The sequence below is a fragment of the Emys orbicularis genome, chromosome 1 (assembly GCF_028017835.1).
Source record: "Emys orbicularis isolate rEmyOrb1 chromosome 1, rEmyOrb1.hap1, whole genome shotgun sequence".
In the NCBI taxonomy this organism is placed as follows: Eukaryota; Metazoa; Chordata; order Testudines; family Emydidae; genus Emys; species Emys orbicularis.
In genome coordinates, this window is record NC_088683.1 from 118330712 (window position 1) to 118357157 (window position 26446).

The 26446-nt window shown below is 43.4% G+C and overlaps 1 protein-coding gene across 2 annotated transcripts in view; it reads left to right on the forward strand.

Annotated features, from left to right (window-relative positions):
* CACNA1C (calcium voltage-gated channel subunit alpha1 C) overlaps positions 1–26446 on the forward strand; it is a 607732-nt gene that overhangs the window by 421650 nt on the left and 159636 nt on the right. For both annotated transcript variants that reach the window (XM_065403340.1, XM_065403334.1), the window contains exon 8: positions 6160–6332. In XM_065403340.1, coding sequence (XP_065259412.1) covers positions 6160–6332 — 173 coding nt within the window. The remainder of the gene's footprint in view (positions 1–6159; positions 6333–26446) is intronic.

Below are 26446 nucleotides of genomic sequence, written 5' to 3' on the forward strand. Positions count from 1 at the left end.
AAGGATGAGCACATCACTTACCACACCAGGAAGGGATTGTTGGTAAAATCCTGGAAAAATCAGTGGAAGTGAAAGGTGACTAGCAGCATATATGGCAAATTCCTAAACATTTGTAAAATGGGAGTCTTTCCAAATTATTTCTTCTCTACTGAGAGATTCTCTTGTTTAATATCCTTGAAATGTAGGCTGATCGGGGGGATTATTTTCCCCATGAACGGACTAACATATTTTTCTTTAATGGGCACCTCTTCTTTGTTGTACACATTACAGGGTTAGGCATGATGCAGGGAGAGGCCATTTCCTTGTGAGGTTTTATAAGGGTGATCATGAGAGTCAGATGCGGGTTGGGGTCCAGTAGGGAGGGTTAAAACATCCCCACTGGATGTTCCTTAATTCTTTATTTTAACCTGTGCGACAAAGCATCATTGCTGAGGCCAAGTAAGCAGTTGCCTCACATAAAACCAGCTGTTAATGTATCCAGGAGTTAAACACTGTGCTGGCTTTGGTGAACGAGATAACTAGAAGATCCAAGTCAACAAACATTCTTGACAAGATTTTCAAAAAATGAATGCCTAGGATTAGGTTCCCAATTCCATATTTAGTCACTGCTGGGTACTCAAGATTGTTAAAATCAGGCTATTTTATTTAGGGGTGTAAATACAGTCATAGAAGCCTAACTTTAGGCAGCCATTTTTTTTAAAATGTTGGCCCCAGTGCTTACTATACTGAGCCTGGTGGGAAGTTTGGTCAATGTCTGTACCTATCTGCTGTATTGACCACTCTAAACTCTCACATCTAATTTTGATAAGGTGTTCTTGAGGTGAGGGGGCCCTGGCAAATCAAGGGCGACGCTCTCTTAGCAGGAGCAGGAGTTACGTACATCACAGAAATGTTGTCCATGATCTCAGAGACAACCAGAACAGGAGGGCACTAGTAGGCCCAGACAAGAAAAACCTTCTCTGCTGTCCTACAGAGAGATTATGGATTTAGAGGAGGATTCATTACTTTCTGCATCACCCCTACTGAGGGAAAAGTATGCAGGTATGACAACTGCTGCCAGGAGAGGAGCTCCAAGTGAGTAAATGGAGAGGAAAAGAGTCTCCAAAAATAAAGAGTGAGGCAATAGCCTATGTTTGGAAACCTGGAGAGTGATACTGTGGGTCCAGTTTTCAAACATGAGTTCCTCAATATCAGAGTCAGATTCCCCCACTTTGTCACTCAAATCAGCAGGTAACCATGTAAAATAGCAGTGGAGGCTGGTGGCATAGGAAAGTGGGCAGGCAAAATTGATCGCACCTTTACATGACAAAAAGTCAATAGCAGTAATTAAAGAATATATATTATCTTGGGGGTGGGGGGGAGGGAAGCGTAGCAGTGCCCACCCTGACAGCACCTAAGGTACTGCAGCCAGAAATCACTGAAGCTACACTACACATAAGCAATTGTTAGGGACAGCTGGGATCAACTGTGAGGTCAATCCGCAATTACATCATTGAACTGAATCTCCTTGCCTGTGTTGACTGGACTGTGATAGCTGCACCTTTTCTGCTGTACTCTTCACAGTCAACCTGGAGGATCGCACTGGGAGCCATTCACTGTTAACATCCCTGAGAAAGGCTCCTCGTTCTTAGCAAACTGAAATGAGGAGTTGAAGTTTCCAAAAAAACTTTAGAAAAAATAACACAATGTTCAAACAGCTAACTTTCAAATGCAGTTCTGAATTGTACTGAGTCCTGAAATGTCTTCGCCCCTCAGACTCAGATATTGCTCATGCACTCCCTATTTCGATTGATCCATTCTGCATAGATATTACAAAACATTATTCCTGGTGATCTGTACATTCCAGGTAATCCATTCTGTGCATCTCATTTTACACCCAGCATGTCTTTTAGGAAGAGAATTATTTCTTATACTTCATCATTCAAAGGGGAGATGTTACATTCTTGCTCGTATAGGCCTAAATTTTAAAAAATTGTTTCCCAATAATGTGGATACAATTTTGTGCTCACAGTTAAATTAGGGTGTAATTAATTGTGCCTACTAAAATGCCTTAATTGCACCTACTTTTTTGCAATTGCAAAATTGGAGGTTGAATTGTGCTCTGGCTAAAAATCAGAGTCATAATCAGTCATTCCTAGGTATCTCATTCCATATAGTCATTGTGGACAAGCCAAGCAATATGCTATACCTAGTTATATACTAAAGTAAATACTATATATAAACATCGCTATAGTCCTGCTACTGGCTTGACTGAGGATTAAGGAATATGGATGTATTTCTAAAGAAAATACCATACCAGTTCAGGGGAAATGATTCCACATAATAATTACAGCAGCAAATTTGACTCAAGATTTCAGTTCCCCCAAAGATTGGGGTGTTTACATCTGTGGGTTTGTTTCAGTCCATTAGAGATATGGGTTAGCTGCGAGATTCAGATTCCACTTTCCTCCATACCTATAAGCCATGGTGGTATTCAGATTCATGTTTGTGATTCAGTCAATATCTGATAGTAACTCCAAAAATATGGCAAGCTGACAGGATATTCTGTACCTGTCAGAGTAAATAGAGTTCGAATCCATATGCTGGATTTAAAGCAATCACCAAGATCTTTAAACAGCTGTAAATTCACCGTTTTGCTTGCTTTCCATCACTGCTCTGAGTACCAGAGATTTTAAAAAATGAGGTATAATAATAATATAATATAATAATTCTGCATCCCATTATCAGAGCAGGGAAGAAAAGCTTTCCCCTAAATAATACAGGACAAAAGACTCAGCCCAGTCTCATACACACTGAAAGGCACTTCCCAGACATACTCCATTTGTTGAGGTTGTACCCAAGTGAAGATTTCTCCTTTAGTTTTCTATAGGAAGAAGGGGAAAGTGAAGTAAATTGAATGCTGGTAAAAATTGCCAGATTTGCAGCCCTCAATTGATGTTGTCTATCCACTGAAAAGAGACAGGCTGGTCATTACTCCTGTAAGCCTCCCCCATGCCACTCTCCCATCCTATTTCAATGTTGTTCTAAGGAGACCACCTGTAGGTTTGAGATGGTAGTTCAATGAACAGGCTCCTTTGGACCTGGGCGTCCCTGCTGAGACTTCCAATAAAAACAATTAGTGTCAAATGCGATGGTGGTGTAGGTGATGTGCCTCCTGGGAACTGAGCTGAGATCACCAGCTCATTTCACATAGGATACTAAATAGCTTTCAGTCAGTAACAACAGTTAGTCATTAACAACTGGATTAGCCTGGATTCTAACTGGCTTCCTAAATATGCATTGTTCTGAATTTCATCAGCAGTTCCCTGATGCATGTAGCCCTCAAGCGTCAAGTTTTAATGTTACTACAGCTTAGAAATTAAGCACATTTGATTAAGTCCTGTTCTTTAGAAGGTTTTCTGAAATGGGAAGCCCTCTTATGTTTTGTGAGGGAAGAATCTGTGCCAATACTGGTCATTTAGGTCAGTGGACTAAGAATTGGGATTATTGGATTCTATTCTGCCACTTGTGGGCTAGCCCAAGGCCTATGTACTACTTAAGCCCTGTTAGGGACCACTGAAGTCCTGCTACCACTCAGTGTAACTGGGACTTAAGTGGTTCCTAACAGGTTTTAAATGAGATTTAAGTAGCGCATAGGCTTTTTGCTGGCCCTTTGCAGAGGGATGTAATTTTGTGTGACATGAGCCAAGTCTTTATGCCAAAGATCAACATTTTTACACTTGTATGCCCAGATCTAGCCACTTAAATTCATATTTAGATACCTAAATAAGTGTGTTTCCATTGGTGTCAAATGCTCAGCACCTCTGAAAATCAGGCCACTGATTTAGGTGCTTATCTTTAAGCACTCAAATTTGAAATGTTTGGTCTTAATCCTGCTTTTCCTCAGTTCACCCATTTATAAAATAGGGTTAATATTGCTTCCCTACCTCACGTTTTTTCTGAGCATTAAATTCATTAATGTCGGGAAAGCTCTTTGAGAGTCTCAGAGGAGAGATGCTATAGAAGCGAAAAGCATTATTATTATTGATTGATCTTTTCAACATCCATCTTTTTTACATTTCCAAACAACACAGTTGTGGTTCTCAGGGAAAGAACACTAGATTTGTCACTTCTGACATAGGGCAAAACTCTAACCCGGGACTTATTGTGAAGCTATATTCAGAACTGAGGGCCCAGCCCAACTACTCTCCACTTTCCACTTTCAAGTCTTCATGATCATAACCCCATGAAGCAGGGCAAAAACCAAGCAAGATGATAGAGAAGAGGACCGTGCAGGCGTACTTTGTCACACACTGTAACTCTGCATGTTTGTCTGATTCATGAAGACCCGTTCCTGTGTTTATTCTCTTGCTGCCCAGGTTACAGTCAGGCCTCACAAAGGGCCTGATCCAAAGCCCATAGAAGTCAGTGGGAGTCTTTCCATTGATTTCAGTGGACTTTGGGTCACACCCTAGTTGAAAGGGAAACACTTCCTCTCCCAGCTCCATCTGAGTTACCTGAGGACACCACACTTGGCACTGATTGACATGTTTGGGACTTTCAAAAGTGTTTAGCTTTGGTCTAACTGCTCCCTTTGACGTCAATGATACAACTCCCATAGACTTCAATGGGGACAGAGTTAGACCAAAGCTAAGTGCATTTGAAAACCCCACCCTTTGTTGGCAGTATCACCAAAGCGGCTACAGATTAACTGGTCAGAGAGAATGAACTCACATTTTATGCCTAGAGATGGAGGGATTGAGTCTCCACTGCCTGTATCTCATGTAGTCCTTAACACCTGTGCAAAGTGGGTGTAAAATGCTACCACTCAGAATAGTTGCATTTTACACTCACTCTAGTAAATGACACATGGTATGAAACAGTGCAGAATTTAGCTCAGTTCCTGTAAGTCAAGGTTGATCCACATTGGCAGGGTAGTATGGGAAGCTTGCACTGTCTGAGCCCATGCTCTACTTGTTCTGTGGATAAATGAAGGTCTGAATTCCTGAGGCTGTCAGTCCAGTACGTTTCACCACCACTAAACTCACTTTTTAAAATAAAAGCATCTCACTGGCTTAGAGTTATGGAAGAGAAAGTTCAATCCAATTAAAATTGGATTCCGTTCAGTTTAAAAGAAAATCAGTGGTTCCCCAAATATTGTTAAGACAGCAGCTGCAAAGAAATCATGAAGTGAGAACACCCAAAAAAGAGCCACCTTTCTTGAATGCAGTCGTGCCACAGGTTCATCTGATTTCCTCTAGTGCAAGAAGAAGTCCAGTATCTAACACCTCCAGACAAAGCTGATTCAGGATAGGATTCTCTGTCCACAGAAGAAGTAAGGGACAGCCCACATAAGACCCACCAGAATGCTTGGATTAGCAACATGGAATTCTTGTTCCTGTGTCTTGTATTTAAGCACATAGTCCATATAATGTTTTGTCATCAAGCTGCCAAATGCCCACCCCAAATCCATTCTCTGGCTGTAGCCATTATTCCTAATGGTTATCCCCCAAACTTTGGATTTGCAAATGCTTCCTTCTGGTCAGGGAAAAGCAGGTAATAGTCTCTAATACTGGAAACCTATGGCAAAACACACCGACCTAAATTTTCAAATACAGCATCCCGTGCTGTGGCTGCAGTTTTTCATCCTGGATTAAATGTGTGAACAGAATTGTGGGTGTGTTTAAATATACCCAGAGTTGCACCAATTGAGGTGCAGTTGCACTTCCGTTCTGGAGATCAGGTTGAGACTTGGCTAAAAATCAGCACTGCAGTCTCTCTCCAGCTGTCAGATTATTGCAGGACATTTAATTTGGATCGTCGGATTAAGCTAGTGTAATAATAACAGATATTCGCAAATGACTGGTGGAAAGATGCATATAGCAAAGCATTATAACCTAAAAAGAATGACATTTTATGTAAACATATGTAAGTTTCAGTTACATTCTTAACCAAATGCTGAGAGTTGGCTTCTTCCCAACATATTTACAGAGACTAGAACTGTTATATCTGTATATCTAACAAGGACCACTCCATGTACATATTAATGTGACTTTGAATGAATAGCGGCAGCTGAGGGTCCAAGGTAGGGGATGTCATATTTCCAGTGCAAACCAATCTAATCCCATTGTTTTTCAATCTCTCCCACCCACATCCTGTCCCTCCCTCCCTCCTTGCCAGGGAGTTTTCCAAAGAAAGAGAGAAGGCAAAGGCTCGGGGTGACTTTCAGAAGTTGCGGGAGAAACAACAGCTGGAGGAAGACTTGAAGGGGTACCTGGATTGGATAACTCAAGCAGAAGACATCGATCCAGAAAATGAAGATGAAGGCATGGATGAGGAGAAGCCCCGAAACAGTAAGCAACGTTCCTGTGTCTCTCTCACTGGGCTTTTAGCTAGGGAGGAGTGTTTCAAAATTTGTAGCAGTGAGATTTCTTGCAAGGAAAAATAGATCCATCCTGAGGCATCCACCATTCTTATACATTACCATGGTTGTATACTTGTAGGAAGTTGGGGGAGGGTGAAATACATACAAAATAATTGGTATTGATCTTCAGTAACAGTAACATTAAATGCTGATCTTAAAAAGAAAAAGGACCATTATTTGCTGTTGGGAGTGCTCTACAGGAATACATGTTAAAATATACATCTGTCTCCTATTCATTTATTTAATTGCAGTTCAGTGTTGCAGGCTGTTGACATATGGTTAATTACTTTGAAAGCAAAGGTTTCTAGCCAAAGCAGAGCTACAGTATGGTATAAGGGCCAAATCAACCCTGTTATACAGTATTCTGTGTAACATTCTGTAACTCCTCTGAAGTCAGTGGAATTGCATCTGGTTGTGCCAGGGTCAAATTAAGCCTTAAGACTTTTCTTCTCAGGGAATTCTCTGTTATTTTTGTTCTCTGGAGTTCAGGACATCTTTGTGCAAAGTAACGGGGAATTCACCAAATGTCTCTACTAATTAGAGCTGCTGAAAAAGGAATGGTTACATGACAGCAGCAGTTTCCTATATATCCCTACATTATCCAGATCTTCCCACCCCCTCCTCTTATCAGCACAGACTGCATATTCACTTCTCAGACACCTAACACCTATCTTTACAAGTCCCATAGTCTGGAAATGTCAGGGCTGGAACCCTTCAGACAGTTACACAGTTAAAGGACACTAGCATTGTTCTTAGTTTACTAAAATGTGCATGATCAGCTGCTTGATTTTGGAAGGGGGGCAGTGAAATATTTCCATTGGGGTGTATTATTGCCCTAATTGCTGATGAAATCAATAGCTCTCAAGGAGGAAAAGGTTTGCCCTATTCCCGCTCTGACCAAACAAGCAAAATCCAAAAGACAATCACCTTTGAGACCATATACAGGCAACATGTTGACACTGAAATGATTTGTTTGAGCAACAAAGTAAGATTAGTATCAGAGGCTGGTGGGCTTCTCCAGGGCAAGCTCTAGCATTGATAATTGTACCACCAAAGCTCTTGATTTCACAAAAGTGCACGTTGTTAATTAACACCAATGGCCAAATCCTGTTCACTTTACTTAAGCAAATTAGACCTGGTGGAGTAAATAGGAGCTCTGGGTGCTCCATCTCTCTAAAAATCAGATAACTTTTATTTAGACACCTAAATGGGGCCTGTTCTCAGGTTTGAGAATTTAGGCTCAAGAACTTCTTAGGTTAGAATCTGGCTCAGGTTGTTAATGACCAAATATTGGTGATAGCTGCTCAGTGGCCTATAATATTTGAAATGGGTCTGGAGATCTAACCGTAATTCTCAGTGCAAAGTTGTCCACATTAAAAAAAAAAAATCATGACCGGGATTCAATTAGCACCTTTATATGAAGTCTCAGCAAAAATACCAAGGATTAAATTGACACAGTGCTTGATACAAAACCCACTGAAGGTAAGAGAAGGCTTTCTATTGACTTCAATAGGCATTGGATCAGGTCCATAGAGTCTCACCTGTAGGTGGTTCAGGCACATTAACAAGGCAGTTTGATGAAACCCTTGTACTGCTGCTTCCTGTTTTGTATGTGTTCTGAGAGTCAGCAGAGAATAGCCGTCTCCACTACAGTTTTTATGAGCATGAGATTAACTCTTTTTTGTTACCAGAATTTCAGAATGAATCAGACTTCAGCCCTTGACTAAGTTTGCTAATTCCAAGGTAGGCAATCGAAATGTGAGCTAACAAATTCCATTTACGTGGGGCAAATCTGTGATGCCCTGGGGAAGCTGAGAACTAAAAGCTAACACATCCGCAGACTGCACTCAGTTTTCTGTGTCTCATTGCCTTTAGCTGGCTCAGCTATACAAGGATGAGTTTTGTAGGTGCTTGTCTCAGTTTGTCCCATAATGTATGTAAGTCCCTCTGGAGGTTGTCACTGTTGTCCATGAATGAAACAATGAAATGTCATTAGCAACATTTACTAACTTGCTGCCTGTTTCTTCTTCAAAATGATTAATGAACAGAGCATCTTAGATAGCATTGGTTCCAATACTGGCCACTTGGGGAACTTCTGTTAACTAGTCTCCACTCTAGAGAGTAACCATTTTCTGTGACACTATGTTGTTCGTCACTTAATCAGTTTCTCTTCTATGACAAGATCAGGCTTCGGAACAGAAGACTGAACTGTCTAATAATGCTGTAGGGTGAAATCATGCTTCTACAGATAGACACCACAGCGACAGGTATAGGAGGGAAGTGGAATGATGCTGGCTACACATTAGTGACATGAGTCTCCCTGGCAATGCAGACAGGATAGGACAGGCCAAGCAGCCAAGTCACAATATGGAACACACATTCCTACTCTTCTGAAAAGAGGCTGTATGTGCCCCAGTTAGCTAATGCTGCAGATGGCATTATGTTTGCTAGCTGACGGGGGACCTGGCCATGCCCCCAGGGCTGGCAAACAAAACCCTCTTGTAGCCTTGGTGCACTAGCCAGTGCAATAGCTGGGCGCTCTCCTTTTCATTTGCTTGAGAACTGTTGCCCCCTTCTCCACTAGGATTTGGCCCCTAAGGCCAGTTTGTGAACCCCGTGGTACCACTGGGGAGCAGTTAATTGCATGAGAAGCAGGGGCGGCTCTAGCTTTTTTGCCGCCCCAAGCACAGCAGGCAGGCTGCCTGCGGGAGGTCTGCCGGTCCCGCGGCTTTGGTGTACCCACCGCCGAATTGCCGCCGAATCCGCAGGACCGGCGGACCTCCCGCAGGCAAGCCGCCGAAGGCTGCCTGACTGCCGCCCTTGCAGGGACCGGCAGGGCGCCCCCCGCAGCTTGCCACCCCAGGCATGCGCTTGGAGCGCTGGTGCCTGGAACCGCCGCTGATGAGAAGTCCAAGTGAAATAAAGGAGACTCCCCGGGTGAGTAACTGCTCATCCATGCGAGTTAGTGGTTCACAATCTGGCCCTGTGTGTTTATAAGTAAGACTTTTTTTTGCATCTGGTGGTTTTATTTGCAGTTGTATGAATAGAGAGCTCATGTTATAAAAACACCACAGTGTCTTTGTAATGGTTCCGAGTTTAAATCTTTACTGATGTCACAAGTTATACTGTGCTGCCAAATAATTGATTTAGAAAAACACTTCTGATTGCCCTGCACCGATAAGTAGTACACATGTCATTGTTTAGAATATCTATTTGTCTTTCATGTGTATGAGAAGCCATTCCTGGTATATTTACAGTGTATACATAGAAGACTTCCCATCTTTCATATCCCATCCCCCACAAACCAGTTTCCCACGTGGCAATGCAGAGCAGCCCAAAGCAATTGTGGTCTAAGGAATGAGAGGCTAGGGCAGGGGTCGGCAACCTTCGGCACGCGGCCCATCAGGGTAATCCACTGGCGAGCCATGAGACAGTTTGTTTACGTTGACCGTCCACAGGCACAGCCCCTCCGCAGCTCCTATTGGCCGTGGTTCTCCTTTCTTACATGCTTTGATGAGCAGTGAATTAGTAAACAATGTTGTTATTTAAATTATCAGCATTGAGCATCTCAATTAGTATTTCACAGAGGTGATGGGGCTGTTCAGACTTCTGAGCTATTGTTTCAGGCTCTCTGCAGACTTCAACAGGTGTCTCTGGACCAGTTACACATGGGTCACTTGAGTTAACTATTTCAGCAATGGATTTAAGTTTTTTAATCAAAGCTGAGATTCTTAAGAATAAGAAGGCAGCTTGACAGAAATGCTGGTATGCCAGACCCCCATGTACCAACCTAATTTGAGTGTTACTAATGTGGTTAATATCTATTTATGATCACACCACTCAGCAAAAAGATTCTAAACCATTTTACATAGAGAAATCACTTCACCTACCGTTGAACTGCAGCTATTTCTGGATGGAAGGTGAGAGCTGTTTAAAACTCCATTTCCATGGGAATCCTTTTATGATGGTGTGAAGGTACTTTCCCCACAGGTGTACTATTCTTTTCACAGTGCAACATCTCGTTTAAAATTTGGGGTTGTAAATTTTCAAGGGAGTGTGCTGTGAGGTGTTCATCTTTAATGTGAGTCAGACAATTACGTTTGAACACTTAATTTTTGAGGTAGCATAGATAGAGCACAGGACTAAGAATCAAAACACCTGGGTTCTAGTGTGATCTCTGACATTGACTCACTTTATGACCTTCGACAAGTCACTTAGATTCTCTGTGCCTCAGTTTCCCCATCTGTCAAATGGGTGTGTGGTTAGGCATAATTGATTAGTGTTTGCAAAGCTGTGTGTGATCCTTGAAGAGAAAATGTTATTATCCAGTGACTATTGTTACTCTATTTGTCTTGTTATGGTGTTCTTTTTGTCTGCTCAGGTTTTTTGGTTGTTTTTTTTAAAATGGGGAACAAAGTCAGCAGACTTCAAGGCAGAGTTAAATAGCAAATAACAAACTTGTTTGATTATTAGGCCAGTGCCTCAGCTGCTATAAATCAGTGAAGCTCAGAGATTCACCAATTTACATCCTCTGGAATCTGACCCATGTAGTCTACCTAAAGTAGGCCCAAACCAGAAAATATATGCTTTCAGTGTCTTCTCAATCCTAGAGCACAGTGGGGAGACTTCCTGCTCTGTAAACAGGGCTGTCTGTTCCGGCCCAGGAATCTGCCTACTGTGAAACTGAGTCTCACTTGCAGCCTGTTGGTTTTTGGATTGGCTGGCTGTGTCTGTTCCTAAGGGGGTTGCTGACCTTGGCCATATGTCATTAATCATATTTCTATCTGCTGTCGCTCTCCTGACGCCTCCACACTGTGCTCTGAGCCATGATGGGTGTTAACAGCCCTAAGATGAGAGGCCAACAAATCCAAGTGCCACAACACTGAGGGACTTAGTAGAGAAAAGATGGGTAAGCAATGAAGGCAGCCAGAGCTACATATTCTATACAGACTTCAACTGATAATATCCCTAAAAGAGACCTCGGCATTCTTCTGAACCAGTTTAATTGATTTTATCTCTCACATCTGTTCAGGGGACATCCACAGAGCTGGCTGCATTCATCTGCTGTGTCTTAGGGAATGGCTGAGAGGTAATGCAGCAGCGTTATTTGCAAACATGATTTAACAATTACAGCAGATGCAGAGTGGAGGAGGTAAAGAGGCATCTGGAGGCTGTTTGTGTTGATGGTTTTCATCTTTGCCCTTTTCCTGATGGGCTTTTTTGCAGAGGAAGAAAACATTAATTTGATCCAGGAGAGAAACGCACGATATGCCACAAAACAGATGCTGAGCTTCAAAATTATAGCACAACACGATAGCAAAGAGATTTCCCCTTCCTGTTGTACAGCAACTGGGAGTTTGCCCTGTTTTATCTGTTATAAAGAATGGGGTGCTCGTGCATTGCAGTGTGTAGAAACAGGAACCTCAGCAAAGGCCAGATTCTCCCTTTGTTGAAGCTGAATGGCAAAACTCCCATTGGCTTCACTGTCGCCATCCATTGTTCCTGCCATTCACATTTTCTCCCTCCCTCCCTTTCAGTTCTGATTGGTATAAGTTCTGCTATCAGTAGGGGTGCAACCCCACTGATTTCATTGGCGTTCACAGGTGTGACGGACAACATACTTTGGCCCATTTTCTGACAGCAAAAGCATTTTGTGATTAGAGGTTGCTCATTTTCCCACTTAAAATCATATCCAATACTTTAATGTAAATTATAACAAGAACTGATAGCTCATCTAATGGGACAAAGATACTAAGATCTAATTACATTCCAGGGCTTTGTTGTAATGGGACTGATGCCTGGAGAAAGTCAGATCCTCATGTAGTTTAGCGGGAAAAGCAGTGGAAATCAGTGTATCGCCCCTCCAAACTACGTAGGAATGGCTTAGCGAGTACATTAAGTGGTGACAAGTACAAGGGGTTTTGGCTGCACATCAAGATTTGTGCCTGATTCACAATAGGAATGTGAGGAAGCCCAAATAAAGAGACAGAGAGAGAGCCCAGAACAACAGGCAGGTTGTGAACCAGAGGAGAAAATTGCCCAAATTCTAAAATTAAAATCCTACATAGCTTGAAAAGAAACAATCTCAGGCTTCACAGAAATGACTGTAGGGTCTGTTTGACCTTTGGGGTCATCTTTACTCAAGGAAGAACTCACTAATTCTCTAATGAACTAGCAATAAATAGGCTTTTCCACTGACATCAGACCTGCTTGTCTTGCCTTAAAAGTCCCTCGTTTTGTCTTATGCAAATATCCAGTGTTTCTTGTGGACAGTGGTATGTTGTGGTGATCAGGTGATTTCAGCATAGGCAGCAGAGTGTTTTTCATTTGTGGCGTGCAAGGGACTTTGTCAAAAGCCAGCCATTTTAAGCAGAAACATCTAGGCGGAAAAGTAGAATAGGAAAGAAGAGTTTTCAGATGAAAAGGTAAAACTTTAAGAAGGAATGGGGAGCTGCTGGATGCTGAGCTGTAGCTCTTGAAAATCTGCTATTGCATTTAAGTGCATAACTGGGAGCTGTGCGCTTGTGAAAATCTGGCCAGAAGTGAGGGGAATACAAAAAGCAGTGGAACGGGATGTGAAGAGAGAAATATTTTAGGGCACCAGAAATAGCAGCCCCAGGAGTAACAACCTGTCCACATTATCTTGGGATAACTCGCAAGGTCTATGAAATCATTTGACTCCTTTGCACAATACACGGATAGAGGCCATCACTTTTCCCTTAATGTTCCCTTTGCTCAGGATTTACCCACACAATTCCTATTGACTTGAATGACTCTTTTTAGGCCAAATTCTGCCCTGGTTTACACCATGTGCAATCCCCATTGACTCCAGTAGGATTTGCACGGACTTTGTCTAACTGACTTTAATGAAAGTTGTCTCTAAATCCTGTGCATCCCTTTGAAAACCTAAGATTTTGAGGCTGTATGCTGTGGAATGTGTTTAGTGTGCGCTGATTCTAATTCTAATGTTGATTCTAGTGAGAATAGTAAGACAAGTGAGTTGTTAATTTCACATATCAGCTAGCTCTGTGCCCTCTGAATCATATATGCTGAGTGTACTGATAGGTAAATTGTCAGCCCTGCAAAGCCAACGTAGTGCTGTGGAATCACATGTAAAGCAGAAAGTACATACCTGGATTTCCAGAGACCGGATTGTAACGCTGAATTTGTAGAGCTGGCCTTGGAAAAGTCTTGTCTTGATTTATAAACTGGTCAAACTTTATGTGAAAATAACAGATGAAGGTTTCAAAATGGAAAAACTAGATGTTCGTTTTAGAGGGGAACCTTTCAGACTCCAGTCCCAATCCTAACTGCTTTTTTAGGCTGCCATTATCTGATTATGTAGCCAAAAAAGTATAAACTGGGACAACATCTGCTATCAGTTTTACCAGAATAAATTTGGAATAACTGCAGTGAAGTCAATTCAGTTAATCCTGATTTACTCCAGCGTATCTCTGAGCAAAATTTGTCCCATTGTATTTCAAATGAACACTCAGGGACAAAGTCAGCAGAACAGTGGCTGGACAGTACGGTGCAGTTTGCTGTTTTGGAAGCTGTCACTCACTGTAAAAAACTCAGGAAGTAGAAGTCTGTGTAAAAGTTGTAAGAGCCAAGACACAGGTTGAAAATGAAGTCACTCGTTTCCTTAGCTAACCAAATAGCAGCTTGAGAATGGTGTCCTACAACCTGATTGCATTTTGCCCCCCTTGCATAAATACCAGAAAATAAAAGCCCATGTCATGGAATGATTTATTATCTGTCAAAAACGGCTCTAAAGATGGAGAGTGCATGGCAGCATCTACCTTTATCATTGTCCACTCATGTGGAAAATAATCATCTGGTAACTAAGAAAAGATTAGCTACAAACTCCAACCATTGTAGGCATTCTGAAAGGGAGTCTGGTGATGCGCCACAGGAATACAGGCAACCAATCTGGACTTATTCTCAGTAGACTTGAGTGACAGAGCTATGGGGAGAATGTGCACATGTCCACAAATTATATTGATTCTCTCTAGGGACGAACCCCACATCCTGCACCACATCATTGCTGGGGGATACATCAGTTTAGGCTTCAAACTTTGCTTGGGTTTGTGTTGCTGCCATCTGTATTTAGCATGTGGCCTGGAAAAACCTTTTGGGTTACATCAGGGGTTCTCAAACTTTTTCCTTCTGAGCCCCTCCCCCCCCCACCCCCCACACGCTATAAAAACTCCACGGCCCACCTGTGCCACAGCAACTGGTTTTCTGCATATAAAAGCCAGGACTAGCGTTAGGGGGTAGCAAGCAGGGCAGTTGCCCAGGACCCCACATCACAGAGGGCCCCACAAAGCTAAGTTGCTCAGGCTTTGGCTTCAGCTCCAGATGGCAGGGCTCAGGGCCCCGGCCTTCGGCCCCATGCGGTGGGGCTTCGGCTTTCTGCCTTGGGCCCCAGCAAGTCTAATGCCAGCCATGTTTGGTGGACCCCCTGAAACCTGCTTATGGCCCCCCGCAGCGGGCCCCAGGCACCTGGTTGAGAACCACTGGGCTACATCACTTCTGCGGTCCTTAGGCAAAACTCCCATTGAAGTCACTGAGAATTTTGCCTGGGTACATCCCAAGGTTCTAATCTGTCTGCATTTCTTGTCAACCGCAAAACTCCCGAAGTGTAAGGTCAGCAGAATTTTGTCCAATTTGAGATGTTGATGCAGCAAAAGAAAGAATTGTGTGTGCAAGCTTAAATTTGAGTGCTTACTCACAACTTTGATGTTCTGTGAATATAGTTGTTTGTATGGAATAGTATGCGAGTTTTTCTCTCTTAAATGACTACTGCATTTAATATTTTCCAGTTGATAACCCTTAGCCAAATTCATTCTTGGTATAAATCCAGTGACTAGAATTGAGTTATACGAGGATGAATTTGACCCACTACGTTTACTTGTATTTTGTCTGTGTGATTAAGGTGGTTGAATTTAGGGAAATCTGGGTTCAAACCCTAGAATGATCTCTTATACCCTGAGTTGGTGAGACCAGGAGCACTGCAAAGGAAGGAGAAGGGGTGTTAGTTAGCCTCCTAACACTCTATAGTGATCATTATCATATGTGGCTGTAACTGAGTGGCTAGGGAAGAATTCATCCTCACAGCTGAAGGAGAGTCATGGTGGCAGGAGGCCTATGCACAAAGAGGAACCTCCAGAAAGGATAGGGTTTGAGTTTGGACTCGTTTACACTGATGTACATTAAGAGTGATGCTACTGAAGTCCATGGAGTTACATTGGTGTAATACCAGTGCACATGGATCAGACCCATTGGTTCTAACTACTTCCTCATCCATTGGTTTCATAGTCTATCCAGGGTTTTTGTTCCCTGGATGATCTCAGATTAGGATTAGGATTTGTAAATCATAATATTCTTTTCCACTCGTAGCACTTTTCCTCGGAGAATTGAGATTGTCCCTTTCCAAACATTAACTAACACATCTTCCCAACACCCTTGTGGCCACTCTGAATATCTTATATTTATCACATTTAGCCATTCAAATGGTTACCATGATATTTGTGATAATTTCCCATTCTAAGCATGAGACTGATAAAAGGAGTCCATGGGAAGTTTATCAGGGTGCTCAATGTGGGTAGAGTTGTCAAGTGTCCGGCTTTCGACCGGATCCCGCACTTCCTCCCGTGCCCCAACCCTCTGCCCCAGCCCTGAGCCCCCTCCCACACTCCGAATGCCCCAGCCCAGAGCCCCCTCCTATACCCCAAACCCCTCATCCCTGACCCCATCCCAAAGCCCGCACCCCCAGCCGGAGCCTCCTTCTGCATCCTCAAAAATAACAGGAGTACTTGTGGCACCTTAGAGACTAACAAATTTATTAGAGCATACATTTCTGGCCCCACCCTGGAGCCCACACCCCCAGCCCAGAGCCCATACCTCCTCCCATACCCCAACCCCCTGCCTCAGCCTGGAGTCCCCTCCCACACTCCAAACATTTCAGCCCCACCCCCCTGCCCGGAGCCCCCTCCTGCACCCGAAACCTCTCATCCCAGACCCCGCACGCCAAACCAGAGCCCTCATCCCCTCCCGCACCCAACCCCCTGCCCCAGACCAGTGAAAATGAGCGAGTGAGTAAGGGTGGAGGAGAGCGAGCGAGAGAGGGAGGCGAAATGGAGTGAGCGGGGGCAGGGCCTCGGAGAAGGGGTGGGGCAGAGGGCAGGACAAGGGTGTTTGGTTTTGTACAATTAGAAAATTGGCAACCCTAACTGTGGGTGGCATCATACTCAATTTAAATATGATAAACTGAATTGGAAAATGGCCTTTCATTGAAAAAGATTTTTTTGTGAAAAAGTTTCAATTCCATTTTTCAACAAATTTCAAAACAAAAATTCTCAGGAAAAAAATAATATTGTTTGGTATTTTTGAATATTTAATTTCAAAGTTGTGGGGGAAAGTCCACTTTATATCAAGCTTTTCCTATTTCCTCTTCTGCCCCCCCCCCCCTTCCCCTGGTCCCAGAAGAAAGAGAGAGAAATGTTGAAAAGTGATAGAAAGTATCACCTGAAGAAGAACTCTGTGTAGCTTGAAAGCTTGTCTTTTTGACCAACAGAAGTTAGTCCAATAAAAGATATTACCTCACCCACCTTGGTTGTCTCTCTAATATTCTGTGACTAACATGTCTACAACAACACTGCAAATAGACATTAGCACTTAAGAATATAAGAACGGCCATACTGGGTCAGACCAAAGGTCCACCTAGCCCAGTATCCTGTCTTCTGACAGTGGCCAATGCCAGGTGCCCCAGAGGGAATGAACAGAACAGGTAGTCAGCAAGTGACCCATTCCTAGCTTCTGGCAAACAGGCTAGGGACACCATCCCTGCCCATCCTGGCTAATAACCATTGATGGACCTATCCTCCATGAATGTATCTAGTTCTTTTTTGAACCCTGTTATAGTCTTGGCCTTCACAACATCCTCTTGTAAAGAGTTCCACAGGTTGACTATGCTAAGGTTGACTTACACTTTTAAAATTAAGACTTTCTCTCCATTTTTAACTTTCTCTCTGTCTTTGAGTGAAAGTAATAGAAAATGAACATTTGGGGTAAAATACTGGCTCCACTGGTGAAATAGTGGTAAAACGCCCATCGACATCAATAGGACCAGGATTTCATCCTTTGATTTTTTTACCACAGGAAAAAAAAATTAAAAGTGAGAGTAGATTCCGCTTCCCCCCCCCCCACACACACACACTTTCTCTTACTTTTTACCTTTTTATACTGGAAAAAAAGTGGCAGGTAGAAGTAAAAAGGAAAGTAGATTTCCTACCCACCCCACTTTGTCTCACTTTTTTTACTTTCCTCCCCTTTTATCCAGTGAAAAAAGGGGAAAAGTTTAAAAAGTAAGAGGTTTGGGCTCTAGTGATCTAACTTACAACCAAGGGTGCTGGAATAATTTATATAGTGGGGGTGCTGAAAGCCATTGAACCAAACTGTAAACTCTGTATATAATGGGAAACACTTCAAGCCAGGGGATGTGGCACCACCCCTAGTTCCAGCACCTACACTTACAACTTTTTCCAGCTTCTCACTTCCCTGACTCTTGCAACCTGGATTGCAAACAACATTCCGTTTAAATCTGTTAGAGCAGTGGTGTGTGACCAGCTACAGCATATAAAAGCTGACATTAATGTTTACAGGGCACAAGGTTTTCTGCTATGAAGGTTATTTCCCTGGCAAAGAATGATTGATGAGAAGGCCATTCTGTCTGGCCTATTGGAAGGGAGACTTATGATGGTGTGGGAATCCTGTTTAATATCACTGAGATCACTATGCAAAAACATCACTGAAGGTGAGCCCTGACAAGGGGCTGATAATAAATGTGGTCCTGGAAGGAACCTTTTCCAGATGAATAAATCTCCACTTACCCTACTGGAAAGGAAAGCATTGGTTGAAGTTATCAAGACATATCTGATGGCACCTTGAATCCTCCTCTGGGAAGAAGACTTTGTGTAGGAAACAGTCTGGGTGTAACAGGGTCAGTGGCTTGCCCAAGTAGGCTTGCCTACTTGAGAGGAATCAGGTGATTCCAATATAAAAGGCAGCAGGAAGCTAGAGAGAAGGGTATGATTGAGAGTGGAGCTGAAACTGTCAAGGGCAGGAAGTCTGGCAGTAAGTTGGGAAAGCTTAGGAAACTGCAGCTATCCCTGCAGATGCTGCAGAAAGTGGTAAGAAGGCTCCTGCAGGGCCCTGAGTCAGCGGGGGGAAGGCACTAGCTGAGAATTTGTGGAGGAAGGACAAACTCCAGGCTGGGGATGCTGGGAAGTGGACAGTCAGACCCTCAGGGAGAAGGGGCTGTGCCTAGCTAAAACTGGGATAAAGACTGTGAGAGTTTGTATTCTATTTCCAAAGACTTTGTGTTATTTTGGACTACTGGGGGAGAGAGAATGAACTAGGGTTGAGGCCTGGAGGGCTGATGTGTACCTATATAAATGGGGATTGTTTGAATTACCTTAGAACAGTGAGTTCTTAAGGGGGCCTAGACAGGGCCGGCTCCAGCACCATCTCAGCAAGCAGGTGCTTGGGGCAGCCAAGGGGAAGGGGCGGCACGTCGGGCTCTTCGGCGGCAATTCGGCAGTGGGTCCCTCGGGACTTGCCGCCGAAGAAGAAAGCGTCGCGGTGGAGCTGCCGCTGAAGTGCCGTGGATCGCGATCGCGGCTTTTTTTTTGACGCTTGGGGCGGCAAAAACCCGGGAGCCGGCCCTGGGCCAAGATGAAAGGGAAGTAGAGGCGGGACAGCCAAAGGGGCAACCCTAGCCAGGAGCGTGTGTTGGGGAGGCAGTAGGTGGCCACTGTGCTACAGTGGGCAAAGCTGTCAATCACATGCTCTTAGATATAATGAACATGCTTTAACTTCAATGATTAAACAAACTGATATAAAACATGGAATCTTCTTCCTTAAAGGTTTTTAAGGTCAGGCTTGACAAAGCCCTGGCTGGGATGATATAGTTGGGGATTGGTCCTGCTTTGAGCAGGGGGTTGGACTAGATGACCTCCTGAGGTCCCTTCCAACCCTGATATTCTATGTGCACCACCAGCATCTCCATAGAGACCTGGGGTACAGTTTTTATAAGAGGTGCTACAAAAAAAGCAGAACTGACCGAGTATATACCAAGGCCAAGACTTTCAAAAATGAATGCCTGAAGTCCTGCTCCTAAATCTATATTTGGGCATTTAAATTAGCAGTGTCGTCTTCAAAAAGGTGGAGCATCCACCAGTTTGTACTGAAGTCAATGAAAGCGACTGAGTACTCAACACTTTTAAAAATCAATTGTTGCAGTTATGGCATCAGGAGACACCTTCATTGAAAAAAAGGCAACAGTGCATTCAAAGCACAGGTGGACACCTGTGGAACAGGATTACACACATAGGTGCTGGAACTAGGGGTGTGGGAGGTGCTGCAGCACCCCCTGGCTTGAAGTGGTTTCCATTATATAGAGAGTTTACAGTTTGGTTCAGTGGCTCTCAGCACCCCCACTATAAAAATTGTTCCAGCCCCCCTGATTACATGGCAATAATCATGCCTGAAATTCAAAGGACTTTTTAGATGGTGTTGAGAATTCTGAGTAGCGAGGTGGTGTTAGGCAGTGAGAGCTGGGAGATATGGAGCGTGTTGTTGGAGCTGTGGAACTGTGGATTATTATTTGTATGAAACAGTAGCAGAACCGAGCCTCTTTATATACGTGCTTTATATACCTCGCATAGTTTACAGTCTAAATCGAGAAAGCAGACAGGCAGGAGAAAGGAAGTAGTATTCCTATTTTCATGAAATCATAGATTTTTAAAGCCAGAAGAGACCACTAAAACAACAAGGAGTCTGGTGGCACCTTAAAGACTAAATAAATAAATCTGTTAGTCTTTAAGGTGCCACCGGACTCCTTGTTGTTTTTGTGGATACAGACTAACACGGCTACCCCCTTATAAGAGACCACTGTGATTGTCTGGTCTGACTTCTTGCCTAACACAGGCCATAGGATTTCCCTGTGTTAATTCCTGCTTCAGGTCCAATATCTTGGCATGAACTAGAGTATCTCATTTTACAGATAAAGAAGTGTAATACAGAGAGAAAGCGACTGGCCCAAGGGCACACAGGAAGTCTGTAGCAGAGCCAGAAATTGAACCCAAGGCTCCTAAGTCCAATTCCGGTGCCTGAAACACAAAACTATTCTTGAATGGTACAAGACATGTGGTGGGACTAGACATTGGGGAAGTTGTTTTGGTGTCTTTTTTCCAAATGTAAGAGTAGATTGACGGAGAGTGTCTTTTTTTTTAATCTTTTATTTTAGTTACTCCTTTTATTTGCAGTTTTACATGCAGTGAAGGAAACAGGCAGGCCAAGACTGACCTACCTTGGCAGATCGGTGTGCAGGCTGAGGCCTGGCTGCTGTAGCCAGAAATGCTGCATCAGAGGACAGAGGTGCATTGGCAGAGTAGCGTTGGGGAAGGTTTTGTAGCCTGGGCCTGTATTGCCCCTTACTCAACGCCAATCTCACCTGTCCCTCACTTTCAGAAACACCAACATTCGCACACAAACATTTTAAAAGCAAGAATAAAATATTTAAAAAATAAAAAGCAGAGTTTAGACAGCTAACTGCTGACCTCACAGGTTCCAGCTGTTGCAAGAGACCAATGTAATTAGCTGTAGCTAACAGGCAGTCTATGTTGCTGCTTTTTCCTGAGGCAGAATTTAGACAGAAGGAATCTGGGTGACCTTACACAGTTGAACTGGAAAATGTACTGCTGAATCAATCGCCATCACTGGCACAATTGAGAGGAATTCAGTTACAAACAGCACTGGCACAGCTGAGAGGAATTCAGTTATGAACAGTATTGCAATCCTTCTCGTTACTTAGGTAGGATACAGGAAGCCTGTAATAAGAACCTAGATGTGGCTCAAGCAAGAAGAAACAAAGATTCTTGCTCTGTGATCAGACCATCTCACGAGGGGCCTCTTCCTCTGCTCAGTGGGGAGAAAACTCTCATCCACTCCAGCTATTTCTATCCAACTATCAGATAATAGGCTAAAAATCCTAAACCACCTCCAGTTGTCTCTGTTTATGAGAGGAAATACACATCTCCACACCCCAAATGTCCTACGGGCTTCAAGTTTTGAAAGAAAGACAGAAAAATAATTTCCCCCCTTGGGGTAATTGAACCTATAACAGCTGCCACACAACACCTGTCTAATCTTCACTCCCACAGCAGTTCTTCAGTAGCAGGCTTGTGGAGGTGAGTCAGTATTTAGTGAATTAGCCTTTCACCTCTTGAGACTTGGATTCAGACTCTGCTTGAGGGCACATGAGGTTTTATTAATACTGCTCTCAGCCATTCATAACACCACAGCACATTTATCCTCTCTGCTTAAGAGAGGACTGGAATAGGAGGTGGTTTTCCAGGTCTTAACTGAGATGCATCAGTAAAGTTTTGTGGGGGGCCCAGGACTAGACTAGCATGGGTCATTGCAGATCAGTTTTGAGCTGTGTTCACAGTTGTGTTATGTCCCCTCGACTGGAGTAATAATGAAAGTCAAGGTCAGAATTGAAAGGCATTGGCAGAGTTGCATGGGGTACTCCAGGTCAGAGTATTAAAAGACTTTGGAGGACCCAGGAATGGAAGAGCAGGGGATATTTAAGGTCAGGAATGAGTTGTTTTCACACAGCTGGGTGAGGGAAGCTTACATAACACCCAACCACACTAAGCTTAGCTCAGCTCAAGCTGGTGTTATCAGTCCCTCAGTTTTGGGAATGCTGAAAGTATTCACAAACTAAAAATTACTATTTCAAGCCCACTAGCAAATGCCTATTTCTTTGGCTTGGAGTAATTGACCTGTTTTCAGTGTCTTATTGCAGAGGTACAAGAGCTTTAATTATACACTTTACAAGCGAGCTTTAAGCGAAAAGCCCCTTAACTTGAAATCCTTGTTTACACTCCTGGTTCCAAGCTGTAACACAGCCTGCCCTGCTAGCATGTCTCATTCTTCTGACTCATAAGATATTATAATAGTGTCTAGTATCAGACTAGTCATTATGTTAGCAGAAATGTCTGAAATAACACCTCATGCACAGCAGTGTTCAAAATTACAAACATATTATTTCCTAGATATAGCAGAAATGTAATATAATGGCCAGTATCTGAAAACAGGGGAAGATGTTTATTCCCATTTCAAGCTGGGAGAAGTGATTGCCAGCTCAGATCAGGGAGCTGAATAAAATTGGTTAAATATGATGCATTAATACAACTGCAAGGGCCTGCACCAGCTCAGCGGTGACCTACAACTAATGAGCATATTGATCAGTAAATTGGGTTGATTGCCACTGGGAAAGCACCACCCAAGAGGCTTAGCCAAAGATTCCACACCAATACTGACACTAAAAAATGTCTGTACTCACATCCGAACATGGCAATTGCTGCCTGTAAAACAGGCCCCCTCAGACTAAGGAAGCCTCACTGCTCACTCTGTTGTTATATGTCACTTTGCTGTGTGGAACACTAGGAGCAAGGTATCTGTAGCCTGAGATACTGCAGGGGAGAGTACTCAGCAGCAGCTGATCCGTTCCACTAACCTCCCCCACAAGAGTCCCAACCTCTGCCCAGCTGCCTTCAACCCTCTGAATGTGCCCCAGCCCAGCTTCTCCTTCTCAGCTGCCAGTTCCCTCTTTCTCTTCTTGACGTGTATCAACACCTGACCAGCCTCCCAAAGGCTATTCTTAATTATTATATTTATATTATTGTAGTTCCTAGGTGCTCCAGTCATGGACCAGGACCCTGTTGTGCTAGGTGCTGTGCAAACAAAAAACAAAGTTATTCCCTGCCCAGAAATCTTTTTCCTCTCTACTAGACACAATCTGCAATCAGACCTGCCTTCTAGCTGTTGTCACCTGTTTGCTATAAAATCCCTTACGTAATCAGCTTCCCAGCTACAGTAACTTTCATGGCTCCCCAGGGAAGACTTCCAGCTGGACCTGACTCCCAGCTACTGGAAGTCACACACTCCCCCTGGACATGATTTCAGACCCCTCTGACCTCCCAGTTGTTGGTTCATTCCCTCTCCTCCCAACATATACTCCCACCTGGTCTGCCTTCTAGCTACCAAAGCTTGCCCACTAACCACAGGCATATATGCTCACCTTCTCCAACTCCCAACCTTCAGACCACTCACTCAGTCTCCAGGTATTGCTCACTTGGAAATGATGGGTGGGAGGAATGTCACAAAATTGCTTGGACTCAGTTCCTTTGAAAGCGTAGAAATATAGGTGGCCTGCAGCAGTCCCTGGAAATTTTCCAGTGGCCTGAACATGGCAAATTGGAATGGCCTCCTACTGCTTGTTTCTCATAGGCCATGCAGGAGGGACATATTCATACAGTTTTGAACTGAAACAACAAAGACACTTGCTGATGTGAAGACCATCTTCAGAGTTACTGATTTGCTGCCCAGTTCTGCAGCTGTTATATGTGCAGAGCAGCTGCAGAACTGATCCCTCATACCAGGCTTTGCCACAGTTTAAAAGGACACCATCAACTTGAAAAAACATTTGTGCCTGAAACTTGTGTGCCTATTACTGTGATAAGTAACACCTAGATTCCTGGAACTACAAGAATTGCTAAACCAGAGGGGAAATAATAGTCTCTATTTTTCTGTTTGTTTATTATGTGCAATTGACAGCCCTTCTTCTATGGTCAGTTTTACTGGTGTGTTGCTGGTCAGTTGCACTTCCTGTGTCACTAGCACAATATCCACTGCTCAAGGGACAGCTCACATGCTGCCATTTCCCAGGCCCTACCAGGGCATGTTTGCCAGTTACAAAGCAGTAGAGCTGCTGCTATTTCCAAATTAATGGCTCGGGGGGGTTCTCCTTTACCCAGAACCTCTGCATGGAGCCAGAGAACCACAGGAGCCAGGGTGGATGGGGAGTTCCCCTCTGCACTCCTCAAACCACTGCCTGGGGCAGGCTTCAGTACATTGGGTGGTGTTGCTCTTGGGCTCACCTCCCTTGCTGAAAAGACGCTTAGAAGCATCAACAGGGATGTAGGAAAATTCTTAGAACTATTTGGAAATAATCTTTTAAAGTCAGGAAATAGTGTTTAAATAGTGCACGACCCAACTCGAAATGTTTTAATTTAACTATAACTCAGCATTACAGCTAGAAGGAGTTTCCCAAGAGAAGCAGACAGACTCAGGATGCAAAATGCATCCCAACCTGTCTCGTAAATGGTTGTACTTTTTCCCTTAGTTGTTCCCAGCCAGGAAAACAATACAAGCCATTTACCAAAAAAGCGAAGAGGCCAGTATAGAATCTGTTTTGCAAAGGTTGGTTTGATGTCATACAGAGGGATCCACACTGGGAGGAGGCATGTCTTCGGTTACCTGTTCTTGTAGCAAACTCTCCTAGCTTATGACCTGACCAGTCTGTTCCTGCATTCCTTCTTGAGTCCCAAGAGGCTCAGTGTGCTGCTTCTATAGCCCTTCCAACCGCAGTTAGCCTGAGGAGTGATGAGCAAGCGAGTGATTGGAACTTGGATGCCCACTTGGCAGTACAGCTAGCTGCCGCTGGAGAATGCTTGGTTTGCCTTTTCTAGCACAGGAATGAGCCATTTTCTTGAACGTATGTTTCAGAGTGAGATTCCTGCCTACTGTGCTTATGAGAAATCCAAAGTATTACAGCGGTGTCAGTTATTTAAAAGAAAACCTGAACGCTATGTGCAGGGAAGTGTTAATGCACTCCTGGGAATAGATGTACACGTTCTTTCTTGGGAGTGGAAAACAGAACGCATTTGAGACTTGAAAAGGTCATCTCACTTTGAAAGGGGCGTAGATTTGATTTTGTCTATTATGTGGTCTTCTGCATAATGCTTGTTCCATTCACCAGCTATAATGAACCGATATTTATGGAACACAATGTCTCTCTGTTGGGATGATTTTAAAAATAACAAATGGCAGATGTTTGGAACAGCTGAGGGGTTTGAAATGTCAGACTAGATCCCAGGGAGATGGACTAACAGGAAGACAATTCAGCTATAGGTATGTGATAAACTGGATGGGTATATGGCAAATATATCAATCACATACTTGTGCAATTTGGTTTATCTTGATTTGTCACATGTTAAGTATCAGGGAGTAGCCGTGTTAGTCTGTATCCACAAAAACAATGTGGAGTCTGGTGGCATCTTAAAGACTAACAGATTTATTTGGGCATAAGCTTTCATGAGTAAAAAGCCCACTTCTTCAGATGCATCTTTATCTTCAGATGCATGATTTATCACATGGTTATTATTTCCATGTATGTGGTGTATATACATTTATCACATGACTCTGTCACCTCAACATATGTGGGGTGAGTTTGTGAGTGTGAGTATATGTATATAATCAGTTTATTGCCATGTCCACTCTGAAAAACCACATAGTACTTCCTAGCTCAGCTCCATTCCACTGTCTTCTGCCTTCACATGTCAATCTTCTGTCATGCAACCCAGTGTGCTAGCTATCCTCGTCTTTTCATCGTAGGAAGCTCTGTTGCTATATGCTGCTTCTCCATCTCTGTATCTCTTTTGCTTACTTTGGGCTGATTCTTATTTATGTTAAGGCCCCTTTACACCACTCTACTTACACTGTAGTGGTGTAAAGTTGCCTTAAAATGAGTGCAAATGACAACCACTTTAAGGTCCTTTAACATTACCACAGTGGTCTAAAGGGGCCTTGTCATAAATGAGAACCAGGCACTCTCTTTCTAATTGATGTCCTCAGACATATTTTTACATAACCTAAGTTGGCCTCTTGGAAATCAGCTCTCGGTACTAATTGGACAGGCATTGGCCTTCTGGCGCTCAACTAGTAGTTTCCAAGGATTTTACAGTCCTTCGGGGACCTTTTGTGATAAACTCATTGATGTACCATCTGTCCTCCTCATATACCTCTTCTGCTTCTCACTTAGCTTCTCAGGTGAACAGCAAATCACGTGTCCCTTTTCCTTAACTCCAGAGGCCATTCAGGTAGGTTCCTCATCTAAGAAACAGGGCCACT